Source organism: Lupinus angustifolius, chromosome LG02, assembly GCF_001865875.1.
Source record: "Lupinus angustifolius cultivar Tanjil chromosome LG02, LupAngTanjil_v1.0, whole genome shotgun sequence".
NCBI classification, from domain to species: domain Eukaryota; kingdom Viridiplantae; phylum Streptophyta; class Magnoliopsida; order Fabales; family Fabaceae; genus Lupinus; species Lupinus angustifolius.
Genome location: NC_032010.1, coordinates 10,929,955 through 10,944,511, shown reverse-complemented (window position 1 = coordinate 10,944,511; position 14,557 = coordinate 10,929,955). Strand labels below are relative to the sequence as shown.

At 30.4% G+C, this 14,557-nt stretch overlaps 1 protein-coding gene across 1 annotated transcript; it reads left to right on the top strand.

Annotated features, from left to right (window-relative positions):
• On the top strand, positions 679–5,157 carry LOC109335684 (thioredoxin-like protein CITRX, chloroplastic). Its single transcript, XM_019571844.1, has 4 exons — positions 679–985; positions 1,492–1,614; positions 3,700–3,780; positions 4,784–5,157. Exons 1-4 carry the CDS (start codon positions 731–733, stop codon positions 4,898–4,900), a joined length of 576 nt encoding a protein of 191 aa, XP_019427389.1. The 5' UTR covers positions 679–730; the 3' UTR covers positions 4,901–5,157.

The following is a 14,557-nucleotide window of genomic DNA, read 5'->3' as shown; positions in this document are numbered from 1 at the left end:
TTGAACTCCTTATCTCTGAAAGATATTTTGAGATCTACAACTAGACATTGATGTCATCAAAATCTGAAGGTTTCTTCGATTGAAGAGGGGGAGGCGATTTATGTTAAGAAGAAAATCATGGTTTCATGATTTTTTGGTACTATCAAGGGTATTCCTTACTTTTGGGTAATGAACTAATCTTTTTTGGGTTCATGGTTATCCCTCCCAACAATTGTCGTTCTGGAGGAATCAAATTCTCGACCTTGGGGATCTAATAAGGTCTGACACCACTAGACCAATGTCTTATTGGTATGGTTTTCATGATTTGCCACCATTGGAAGTCTAACCAATGCACTTTTTAACAAACTCTTTATTTCATGCACCTCAACAAATTTCTTCAACACAAAGTATAGATGAGTACAAACAAATCTAAATTGTTATAATTTTTAGAGAAATAGTTGATTATATGATTAAAAAGAAAAATGTAATATTTATGCATTATTATTGTTTTTATTTCAGAGTTAATGATTGAAAATGAATAATAAATAATGCAGATATAAAAAAAGAAAAAGAATGAATTATTTAAAAAAGCATGATAAAAAATGTAAGAGTAGATTTACCATTATTTTGCCGATATCTAAGCAAAGGAGCCTGCCCTAAAATATAAAAAGAAGGGTATTATAAACCCCAAAACTCAAAAACCCTCTCCTTCATCCTAATTCCGAACACTCTTTATCACCAAAAACTCTCAATGGCTCTTCTCCATTGCAATGGCGTAGTTCCCACACTCTCTCCCATCTTTACCTTCGTTTCCAACTCCAAACCATTTTCTGTTTCTCTATCTCACCCCTCTTCCTCTTCCCCTTCTTCCATAACCTATCAACAATCCTATCCTCTCTTCACAACAAGAGGTCTCAACAATAACCCTCTTTCTCTCTCCAAACTGCCCAGAAAGTTGTTGTGCAAGCCACCCCAAGGAAAATATGTCAGAGAAGACTATCTTGTGGTATGCCACATCTTATACCTCAATTTTTTATTTCTTGCTTTGTTCTTTTATTGAGTCCATTTGCGAGTTGAGTTTTAGAAGGAAAGGAAAAGAAAGGGGAAAATTCAGAGCCTGAAATACATTTGTGAAATGGCTTTGAAGTCTTCCCTTTGTCTTATTTCCTCCTCAAAACTCAACTTGTAAATGGTGTAAATAATTTTTTATATTAGTGTGTTATTACCGTAACAACAACAAGCGTGCCATTTTTTTTCTCTGTCAGCATGCTAAGTGACTGTGTAAAAACTTGTGATTATTCGTGGGTTATAGCGGTCTTCTGTAGCTTCAACCAAAACATTATGTTTCCCATTTTGTGGGTTTTATTTCATTTTATTTTTTACTTGTTTCCTTTTAGTTTCCTGTTATAGATATAGGAGCTCTAGAACTGAAGAAAAAGGAACCTTTTTCCAATAAACTAAATGATGTTTGATGCTGTATTAATTCCAATCCATGTTATCTTGGATTTGCAGAAAAAGTTGTCAGCTCAGGAAATCCAAGACCTGGTAAAGGGAGAGAGAAATGTACCGATTGTTATCGATTTTTATGCAACATGGTGTGGACCATGCATCTTAATGGCTCAAGAACTTGAGATGGTATGTGGTTTATTAAGTGATGTTAAAAATGTTTAAGCTCTGATTTAACTATGACAACATGTTAGTTCTATATATCCTCGAATGTCTATCTGATGCTGGTTATACTTTTATGCTAGCTAAATGCTGTCCTTTTTATTATTCAAACTTTTTCTTATGGCAGTCTCAGATATAAAAGAAGACAAACCAGTTTGCAAAATGCAAATTTGGAAATTCAAAGGTTAACAAGTTTTGCCTCAGTTATTTGCAGAAACTATCAGATATTGTAGTAATTAGATGCTAATTGATGGATAATGGAGTATCTTATCTTTCAAATTTTGATTGTCATTTCATATTTGAATAGACTTAGTTGCATGAAATTAATAACTTGATTATTAACTATCCAATATGACAATGAATTTGGAATCATATTATTATACCCTGGCTCCAAAATCAGGGATTTCTATCTGTTGGATTGTCTTTTTGGTTTGGGATGATTAGTAACAGTATATGATTTATTTGTTGCAAGAACCTTGATCTCTTGTCAGAATTTTTCATTAGTCATGTTAAGTTGTTGGCATTATGTTTATCAGTTCACTAGATGGGTGAGGCCGTAGTTAGCTAGATTGTGTTCCTATTTAATTTAGCATGTTTTTATGGAGGCAAAAAGTTGTATGGATGACGATTTAATTTTGGTGTGGCAATTTTCTGAGAATAAGCTGCACTCAAATTGTGGCTTCTGTATTAGTTATAGTGGCTCCAGTTTTTTCATTTCGTAATTATTGGTCTCTTACCATGCAAGGTTGAATCTGGCAACAAAAAAAGTCTGACAGAGAATGTTTTGCAAGTGATTATTTGATCACAGGACGGCATAATGTAGAAAGTTTCATATGCTGGGCTACCTATAGATTGATATTTTAATAATCGATCTTTGCCTTTGGTGCCTTATCCACGTGACCTAGCTTATAAGATGTTTTAACACTTTTAAACATATTCAATATTTTTGTTGCACATAAATACATTGATAATAGATGCAGGAATTTTAGTTGCGTTAAAAAATCACGTAGATCTGGAGCTTGTGTCATTTTGTGGATTTATATATTTTGAGGATAATATTGAAATAAATCTGATTGATCTGGCACGTTGCTGAACTCTATTTGAAGGAGCTTCTATGTTTGTTTTTAAATGCTGATCATTGATCAATCACAAAATGTGAAATTAGGCTGCATGAACCTCAGTTGGTTTATTTTGGAGTTTTAACTGCTATGAAGCCTATGATTGCGTCTTTATATTTCTTATCACATTATAACTTTTATGCATATGCCCCTTTACAGTTCTAATGTCTGCAATTCTGATTTCTGAAACTGTTTGAAGGGATCATAATATGTTAAGGATATTGAAATTTGAATCCAAGACCAGAACTGGTTTCTTGTTTTCCACATCTAAATCTAATGCAACTTGATCGATATGAATCTTTTAGAACTTATGCTTAATCTGACTGAAAAGGTGTATTGCACTCCCTCTGGTTTTTTTATAAGACCTTTTTGAGTAATTTCATGTGAATTAAGGAAGCTGATAATATAGTTAGTAGTATTAAGTTTGGCTGTAATTAGAAGTTTTTTCCAAAGTTGCCCTTCATTTTTGGGAGTCATTCTCTTTCCACTCAATTAATGACTTCATGTAATCATTTCTCTTTCCACTCAATTAATAAGGATACTTTTGTAACAAAGATAATTAATCTACACATATTTAATATTTCAAATTAGTGTTTAACTTAGCTATAACCTTTTATAAATTATTACCAATATTTAATATTTTATTTTACTTCCATCATAATAAGAGATACATTGATGAACTGAACTCTAGGAACAAATTGCATTAAGATAATCAAGTTGGTTGCAATAAGTCATCTTCTGTTCGAATGTCCATATCTTCTGAATAATAAATGTAATCCAAGTATACATGGCTCTTGAATCTGTTTCATAGCTGTTTGGTTTGCATTCCCTGAGCAGCATTTTTAATTGACAGTGTAGTTCTACTTATTGTTTTCCAATGGTGAGTAGTTAATTTGGAACCCTGACATAACCTTTCATATTTAAATTTATACAGCTTGCAGTTGAGTATGAGAAGAATGTGATCATTGTTAAGGTTGACACAGATGACGAGTACGAATTTGCACGTGACATGCAGGTAATTAACCTATTTATGTTTACACTTTACATATTTACAGTTGATAGAGATATATCAAAGTACTAAAAGAGGGGCCAAAAAGTCTCAAGCGTAATATCATATTCTCTTACTTCTTTTAGTGAGATTCTTAATCTTAACTAATAGCCGACCCACTTAGTGGATTAAGGCTTAGCTGTTGTTTGTTCTTATCTTAACAAGTTGAACACTTAATAAGTAATTGCCAATGAGAAGAATATCCCAATAAATATTTAAACCATGCCGGAAACAATTGAGTAAGCAATGTGAGATTTATATTCCAGCATGCCTCCTCCCCAGAAGCGTGACGGACTAGGCGACTAGGCGATGGGTTAACTTTGACTCATGACAATTGAGAAAAATTGGACTTTGGCTCTCATACCATGTTAAGAACCAACTTTCTCAAAAGCTTAAGCTGTGGGGTGAAACCAACTTTCAATATTTTCTATGCTCACTGCACACCTCTCATTTTGACAAGGTGATTATACCTGATGTAATGTGGTCCCTATATTATATGCTTTAAAGAGGATATTATATGATCCCAATAGCATATCTAGCAAGAGGAATATTTATTAGAGGTAAATGATTAAATCTTGACAATTGAATCGTGAATGGCCAAGACTAGACATAAATACATGTGATTTGACTTTAAGTGGTGACATGGTCTTCATATATCTTTTAATCTCGACGATCTATGTATGACTTTATGGTAAAGATTCACTATGATGAGGCTCTCACCATGTCTTGTTTACCCAGGATAATAACCTTGTGAAATGGTTAGATCTCACATTGATGTTGCTTTTCTAGTATTGTTGACATGTTTCAGTAGTTTATTGTTTGTAATTTCAACTTTCAAGCCAAGATTAGAAGACTCTTAAAGAGACTATTAACAACATATATAGACATGCACATATCTTTGCTTTGCCTTTCACTTAAGTTTTGGGCATAGCAGCTTCTGAAGAATGCTTGAATTTTTCATGTATTTCAGGTTCGCGGATTGCCGACCCTGTTCTTTATTAGTCCTGATCAGAAAAAAGATGCCATTCGAACTGAAGGACTTATCCCAATTCAGATGATGAGAGATATTATTGACAAGGAAATGTGATTCACCTGAAAGACATGAGGTTCCTTGATCCTGTAATATGCTGTCTGGTGTAATTCCAGCCTCTTCAGGACAGAATTGAAGTGCTAACCAATTCATATGATTTTGCCTTTTTAAGGTTATAAATTGTACCATAATTTATGTATGCCTTGAGCTCGACATATTTTGTACCGTCACATGTGATGTCAAATACAAGGACATGTTAACACAATCATGTTATGTACAATTCATTTAATCAAATATAAAATGTTATTTAATGCACCATCTTTTTGTGTGGTAGGTTGAGTTGAGCTTATAACTTAAATTCTGTTATCATGTTACCTTGCTAAGAAGGTTTAGGGGTGCAATTGAAGTGACAAGTATGCTTTCTAACATCCTATGAAAAATAAAATAAAGTTAAAACAGGAGACAAAGGAATAATAAGGTAGAAAATCTACGACCTAAACAAGTCCCACCTATTGAAAATATTGCATCCTTAGTCTGATATATTTGTTTGCTTAAGTTTTTTTTCCAATCATAGGCCAGTCTATTTTAAAAGTTTGGTTAGTTAGCCTATTTAAAAGTATATTATAATCTAAGACGTTTAAGTAGGTTAATAAACCTTTAAATAAACTAATATAACTTTCTTTAAACAAACTAATAAATTAGTCTTAATTGACAAATCTAATATCTGAAGTTCTCAATGTCAAATTGACTATAGGATTTATATATATTTTTCATTTATTTTGTTTATATATTGTATAAAATAATTAATATAAATCTATACTAAAATTATATAGGTCGATTTTTTAAGCTTAATAGATTTGTTAAGAAGTATATATCTGACTTATTTAAGTTAAATATGTTTTTTTGAAGAAGCCTGAGTTTGACCTGTTTAGTTAAAAAGTATAATCTTACCTACTTATCATAAGTTATCATTAGGATTGTGTAGATAGTCAAGTCTATTTTCTACTGTTAGGAATATGGTTTCCACTTTCTACTTTAGGAATATGGTTTCCACTACGAGGAAGCTCACGTGTTATTTCTTCCTAGTATTATTCATTAATTCGTCTTAGTATAAGTATTGGAGGGTCAAACAATGTTCACAGACCCTCTATTCAAAGCTGGCGAGTAATTCAGTGTGTTGCAACTTGCAAGTGTATCTAACAGTAACCGGTGGCTAAGTAGATGCCGTCACTCATTTTATGAATGTTTAGTACATTTCACGTGCTTATTTTCTTGTATGAGAAAAAATAATCACAGATTATATAAGTGGGTTGAGGGTGGTCATCTATATTTTAGTTAATGTTTATTGATTTAGACTATTGAATATAATAAGTAGTTGAGATTTTTATAATTAATTAATGAATCTATATCCAATTTTGATCTAGATTGATGGACATTAGAGAAGTCTTTCCCAGTTAGGACCTATTTAAAATTTATAAAAAAACATGACTTCTATTTTATCTCTTATTTATAGGGTTGTTGACAGTTGGTTTGTATCAAATTTTAGGCAAAAAGCTATTCGATCCAAATACATAATTAATTTACAGATCGGTCTGTTTTATTTACGTTAAGACATCAGATCCAAATAATATATGCAATTTGGATCAGTTTAGACTGTTTTTTAATAAGGGATTGGAATTCTACATATACACCTTGTTCCATCCCAGATAAATATGAGTGTTTCCTAGCCCGCCCCAAGTGTGTGCCTATGTCTAAGCCTACCTTGTTTACCTGCCCATGGTGGATCAGACCCGCCGTAAGCACCATAAATGCTCCTGACGCATCATTAATATCTCTGGCACATCATTAATATCTCTAACTCTACATTAATGTACCACAAATGCCTTTAATGTTGACTGACATTCCATCTACTATGCTGCCTGCACATTCTACCTGCCCTCGATAATTCGACAAGTGAAAACCTGCAAACGGAGCAAGGACAACTGAACATGTCCCTATTGTACCCACTAGGCTCTAACCAATAGATGGGTGTCATGTCGACGATCTCTAGACTTTATAAATAGAGAGTCCCACACATGGAGTATAATTAATTCTGATTCCCTTATTTATTGCTACACTTATTGCTATTGCTTTAACTTCTCTCTTATTTATCCACTCTCTCTAAACACTTTACTGACTTGATCGTTAGAGAATCTTTTCAGGTACCTCCCGCGGCGGGCTTAGACATTACTCCGAACAAGATATACGATCCCCTCCATTCTATGGGGCACTCGTTATCGACCATTCCTCCTAATATAAGAGAACACACCTCAAAATCATAAACATAATTAAAATATTAAGTTTAATAGACTTTAAAGTTACAAGTTTACAATCGTCCATGTCACAATATTATTTATATACACCATAAGGACATGATACTAAAAGTCCACAACTTTGTTCTTGTCACCATGTTAATTTAAATAAACAAACAATTATTGTACAAATACCACAACATAATTAGGTCACAACAATAGGTAAAAACATTATAATTCATAACAAGATATTCTTATTGAAAAAACAATTGGATATACTAATAGTTGACATTGATTTCTTTCTTCATTATGATTATATTATATATTCAAAGAAAGAAAATCTAAGAAATTAATTATATTAATCAAAAGAAACATCATCTTTATAGTGTAAATTATATAAGTTTAAAATATATGCATTGTCCGTGTAAATTTTCTTTCAGTGTCAACATATCATCTACCATTGATTTATATTACTTTTATTTGAGAGTCAATGATGATTAATCAATCAATGTTGAATGATTTACTGACATTGTAAAAACACTTACACTGTCAGTGTATATATATTAAATTCATTATATATTATTAGAGAATACATGTTTTTTAGTCATATGGCATGAACATTATTAAATCTACCATATGATTAATTGATTATTGAATTTGCATTCTAGATTGTTTTGAAACATTATTGAACTAAAAATACTAAACACTTAAAGGCCCAACTTTGTTGGTGCATATTTCTAATAAGCAAAATTAATATGATCCGATTTGAATTGGTATGGTACCTAGTGTTGAATCAAAAACTGAACCGAACCGATCATTTTTTAGAAAATCAATCCAACACAATTCAATCACATTCAATTTTTGCAATTTCAATTTACTTTTAACTAGTTTTCAGTTTAATTTTGGACTAGCGATGGTCTAGGAAACGAAGTAAAGTGGAAATTATCCACAATTACAGAGAAACGAGGTTAACCTTAAAAAATAATGTAACTCACTCACGCCACAAAATGAGATTAACTTCATAACTGAATAGATTAGGCATTCAGCAACAAGATTTAACTAAAAAAACACATCACTCCAGTTTCCTTAATTAATAGAGATGGTCATTGATTGTCTATCCAAGTAATCCAATGATGTTTACAATTTTCTTTGCATTCTATAGATATCCAATAATTTCTATATAATAGATAGGAAATTGTATTAGGCCCCAAACTTCACTACAACTACATTGGTTGAGAGGTAAAGTTACTATCAAAAAAAACTTTAAGCAACAAATTTATTATTTCAAAAATATATCACCTCATTACCATCCCTACAACCATGACCACAACTACCCTAATTTAGATCACCATTTCAACCATCACCACCACAGACCGCTGACTCGTTCTAGCATTGCCACATGCACCACCATGCCTCCGACAACCATTACTAATTTACTACTATAACCACCAAAATAGCAAAAGCATAACCAACAACTACCACCTTGGACATTATTATCATTATCATTGCTACCACAACCAATTGAGCTACCACCACCCCGACAATGACGACTATTTCCTCGACCATCACCAAAATTACCCCATTGTGATGATGTTAATAGAAATTACCACATAACAACAATGGAGGATGTTAGGTGTCTTGTGACTGGGGCAGTATTAACATTGACTCTTATAATATTTGGATTTGTATTCACAATATACTAGGGTTTAAAAAAAGAAGGGTAAATTGTTTAGGTTAAAAAAAAGAGGTGATTTGTATAATTTCACTAAACTTCGAAGGTATCAGTATAATTTACTCAAACTTTTAATAGTTCATAACAAAAGGTAAAAAATATTAAAATAAAAGAGAATATGAAAATCATTATCAATATTTAAAAACAACATAAAACATAAATAAATAAATGTTAGTTAACTTGAATTAGACAATCCATGAAATAAATAGTGCATAAAAGATAAAATAAACAATACAATGAGAGGTTAATCCAAAAAAAATGAAAGTACTGCTGAAATTATAGGGGTAAAATTGAAAGTTAAATTGATTGGAAAAATAAATCATCCAAAAGAAAGCAACCCACCATAAAAGAGATGTAATATTTTGCTTATTTTTTATTAAAATATAAGTTGAGTTTATAATCCAGTTAAATTGTCAAACATATTTATGCCACAACTTTAAACTTATTTTTAAAAAGAAAAGAAAAAACTACAAATTTTCATCTATATCAAAATGCATTGGTCTAGTGGTGTAAGGCCACACTAGATCCTCGAGGTCGAAAGTTCGATTCCTGGGAGTGACACTTGTTGGGAGCAGTCATGAACCCTGAAAGGGATTAATTCCTTACCAAAAAAGTGAGGAGATACCATTGGTTGTACCAAAAATGGTTAGATTTTGCATTATGTTTCATGATCTATTGATCTACCTTTTATCTAATTGCTCTCCTCTAGGTGCTTAAAATTTCGGTTCCGTTCGATTTTTGGTTTACTTTAGTAACCGAACCGAACACAAATATATAGCTTAGTTCCGCTCAATTAACCACAAATTTAACTATAGGAGCCGCTCTTTATTGGTTTGGTCAAGTTCAACAGTTTTTTCCTAATATTTTTTTATAAAAAATCTTGCATTAATTGAAAGTTCAAAATATATTACAAGAGATATTGTTTGTCCATGAAACGAAAAATATTACTACTATTATCATCAAAAATTGGAACTCATAATTGTTTGTTAGTAACATATATAATATTTATCTAATTTATGGAGGAAAAAATTGAATTGTCACATATATAATAATACGATCCACAATTTAATAATATATACATATATCTATTAGTAACATATATCAATTAGTAAAATATATGACAGTTACCAATATAACCTTACAATTTACGATTAGTAATACATGTATAACAATATATGTTATGTGTTATTTTCAAAGTCAATACCACAAAAGTTATATGATATGTTCCAAATTATCGAGACATTAAGAAACAATTTAGTAAGTAATACATATATAATATAAACATAATAACAACTTAGTAATATATATAACACTACAATTCACACAAAAATGATAATTTAAGCTACAAAATTGTTTGAAGAATTTAAACAACAATAAAACATCATTCCATAGTATCTATTTCTTTAATATACAGTCCGTTTCGGTTCAAACGATTCCTATTTTTCTAAAACCATTAACTAAACTGAACAAAAATAATTCCTTGAAAAGATAACCGAACCGAAACGTAAAACCGAATCGACGTTTAATACAGTTTGATTTCATCGGTTTGGTTATGTGATTTTCTTAAATTTACTAGATAATTGAACCAGTCTGACTTTTCTTCATGTGTTCTTATAAGTTTTTATATATTAGGCTTATTGATAAGCCGGTAGTGTTCAAAAACCCAAACTAAAAACGACAATTATAGTCCTTTCTTTTGTGTACATTAACGTGTCCCAAAAGTTAATTAGTGGTTGGTGACTATACTCCTCAAATTTTCCATTTAACTTTTGAAGTTTGAAACTTTGATGACAAAATGGAATATAGACTTGTCTTCAACTTGGAGGCGTGTGAATGGTCAATAAGGTTATAAATGAATGGTTTTGTGATGCATTTTTTAATTGAGAAAAAAATGTATGTACTTTATGAATTTTATATATTCTTAGTGCATTATTCATTATTTATGTTTAATTATACTTTTCAAAAAAGTAATATAAATGAAAAATGTATATACCAAAAGTTATGAATTTTATATACTCTTAATGCATTACTCATTATTTATGTTTAATTATACTTTTTAAAAAAGTAATATAAATGAAAAATGTATTGACTATATAGATTTTTACTTACATAAATGTTACAATATTATTAATTTTAATTTGGTATGAATGGTTTGGAGAGCCATCATTAAACTTTGATTTGGAATAAATGAATCCACAAGCACTTGAAGTTTGAGTTTGTTTTAGGGAAAAAATTAGGTGATTTAAACTTCACTTATTTAAACGACTCAAATCCAGAATTTAAGCTTAATTTGTTTAAAGAGTTTAAGGCTTAAGCTTGCCTCATATAGCTTAATTATATTTTGATTAATTTTTTATTTAATTTCTCCTTAAATTATTCTTATGTTTATTCACACTTAAAATTACTATATTACATTAGAAGAACAAAAATAATACTTTCATAATTAAAAAAAATTAAATTATTACATGCATAATTAAATCACCACGATTCTCAACCTAATTTATCCAAAATAAAATTATAATGATGAAATAATATATATTATTAATACACACATGTTATTTATGTGCTTTGAATTTAAACTTCTAAAATTAGGGCTTGATTCATTTAAAAAGTCGAGTCTAACTTTAAGAATAATTAAGCTTATTTGCTTAGCTAAACAAATAAAGTTGATTGGTATTTAGTGAGTCCACCTTGAATAATTAACCAATAGTTTAATTCATTTACACCAATTTTGCAAGTTAGAATAAAGATGAGAGATAATAAGAAGTAAAGGATAAAGAGTAAATTATAATCCATGGATGCAGTGTACCTAGTCATTGACTTAACACCTAAGTTACATTTTTTTTCTCTGTTATTAACATTGACTAGTCATTGACTTACCACCATTAAGTTACTAAGAAAGATTAATAATTAGTTATGTGATATTTATGTAGTGAAAAAGGTCTACGGAAACTAATATTAGGCTTTCTTATTTTAAAAGTCACTATAACAGAAAATATAATGTTTGAAAATCCTATGAAAAGGAATATAATTTATCTAAATATTAATTTCATTCAATTACTTATTTACTTTGCTCAAATAATTAATTATGTGTTGATACATTTTGCGTATATTTTCAATTGTTTTGTTGATAGAAGATATAAATTATGATTATTATAACAGTTATGAAAAAGCCAATAAAATATTTTTTAAATATAAAGATTTGATTAAAAGAATAAAGATAAAAAATTTCTTATCTTTTAAATGGTGATAGAAGTTGGGATAAAACTCCAACCCCTATAAATTAAAAGTTACAAAAACCAATTCTAGAGTAAAGTATGTAATATATATCTTCATATTAAAATATTATTTAACATGCATGTTAGAAAATATCTAACAATGCATGCATGGTAAAAAAAAATTGAAGTCTTATTGTAACTCAATTGTTCAAAGGAGTGTTGTTATAACTGGACGGTCCGACCAGTCTGACCGTTGACCGGACTTGAAAACGGCTCTGGTTTACTGTCTTAACCGAATGAGAGTTGGACTGCTTTGAACCGGAGAAAATCCGGTCCGACCGTATTAAACCGGATTAACCCGGGAAATAAACCGGACGACTCACTTAAAAATAAAAAAATGGGACAATGTTCTAATATTTTTTTTTACTATGGTCGATAAAAAGATAAAGATGTATTATTTCAATATAATTATACATAATTATTAATTATATAAAGTTTTACATTAATATATAATTATATATTTATAAATAAAAAATATTAATTAGGTATGAAATCACCCGGTCAGACCGGACGGTTTAACCGTTTAAACCGGTTAAACCTAATACGGAACCTCTGCCGGTTTGACGTTCGACTCGGGTTTCACAACATTGGACTTCAAAGTATGAGACAGGAATTGTGAATATGAATCGGAAGATACAAAACCAACAATGCTATCTGTCCTTTTTTCATTATCTAATCTCCACTTCCCTCTCCTCCTGGACAAAAAATTGAAGTAAGAACTTTATTAATAATAAACTTAGTTATTAGCTCAGTAAAATAATCATCGATTAATTTTTTTTTATATTTTTCAAATAATGAACATAACGCATATATTACTTTTTTTGGAAAAAGGTTATATATTGAATCATTAAACCATTCCTAACATTTTGTTCAATAGTTTGTTTCTTCAAGTTATTTAGTTTGTATGTCAGAATATTTCAGCTTTATATTTAGACTTGAACAAGTATATCTAGTTAAAGGTGAATGTTCCAGTGCCACTTGATGTTGAAAGCGCACCTTGCTATTTCTAAATTATTACCAATCATGTTACGAGAAGGAAATTAATAACAAGGTATCACACCATTGTCATGTCAATTGTTAAAAAAAGAGTAAATTATACTCCCTTAAATTTTAGTAAAATTACATAAATAACCCTCCTTGCTTTGTTCTTATATACACCATTCATATTTACTACATGGACTACCACTACAAGAGATACAAGTGTAATCTTTTCAATAAAAAATGTACAGAGAATATAATTAAATTAAATAAAATATTATATAGTGCGTAGACAATTCCGAATAGTATAAGAGTCACTTTTTTATTATTTTTTGGTTTATTACAAAATATATTAATAATTCTTAGAAGTTGTTTAAATAAGTGTAATATTTTTTTTTGTAAAAAACCAAAAAATAATGAAGACGCATTGACTCTTATACTATTTGGACTTGTGTATACAACATACAAAATTTGTTTAACTTAATTATATTCACCACACATTTTTTTGTTTAAAAAATTACATGTATATCTCATATAAGGGTACTTAACTTAGTGTAATGTATGTCCAAAAATAGTAGTGATTTGTGTAAAGATAAAACAAAGTGAGAAGATTTATGCAATTTCATTAAAAGTCAGGGAGTTTGAGTGTAATTTACTCTTAAAAAAGACTAAGAAAGTTAATCTCTAAAAAGAAAATTAGCATATAAATGATTGGAATTCGAAAGATGTATGTGAAAGATAATTTACATTCTCATTTATTAAACAAGTTAGTTTACATGCTTTTATATTAATTACAAAGGTAGTTTGTAAAAGCAAGTAATAGAAAACTAAAACTAACCAACTGTAACAAAATATGGCTTTGCTATGTGTATCAGCATGCTACATCCGCTTGGACTTGGCCTATCATCTAGTATGCATATGGCTTAATCTTGGGATGGTCCATTCTTGGCACATTTGGCACGATCTTGGCATATCACACATGGGTGCATCTGACATGATCATGGCATATCACGCATGGGCGCATCTGACACAATCATGATGCATTAGGCATGGGCGCATGGGGCATTTGACATGTGTCATTCATTACCCCCTTCAAGCTGAAGAGGAGATATTAACCACTTCCAGCTTGGATAGATAGTGATGAAAGGTATAAGGCTATAAAGCTTTAGTGATGATGTCTACAGTTTGTTGTTCTGTACTATTGGGAAGCATGTGATAGAGCTTATTCTGAAGATGTTCCCTAGCAATATGACAATTGATTTATATATGTTTTTCACGTTCATGAAAGACACATATGTATGTTTTGTTTTGCTTTTTGGACTTCTAAGAGACTAGAGAAGCACCCAAAAAACTTACAATAGGCATAGATAGAACTTTTGGTGTTATGGCATGTAGCCCAATATGAGTCACTAAAGCTTTTGATGTGCAAACTTGA

Excerpts from the sequence above, each read along its gene's own strand:
- LOC109335684 (XM_019571844.1), top strand. The coding sequence starts at position 731 with ATGGCTCTTCTCCATTGCAATGGCGTAGTTCCCACACTCTCTCCCATC. Across the intron at positions 986-1,491 it reads TCAGAGAAGACTATCTTGTG|AAAAAGTTGTCAGCTCAGGA; the intron begins GTATGCCACATC and ends TTGGATTTGCAG. Across the intron at positions 1,615-3,699 it reads TGGCTCAAGAACTTGAGATG|CTTGCAGTTGAGTATGAGAA; the intron begins GTATGTGGTTTA and ends AAATTTATACAG.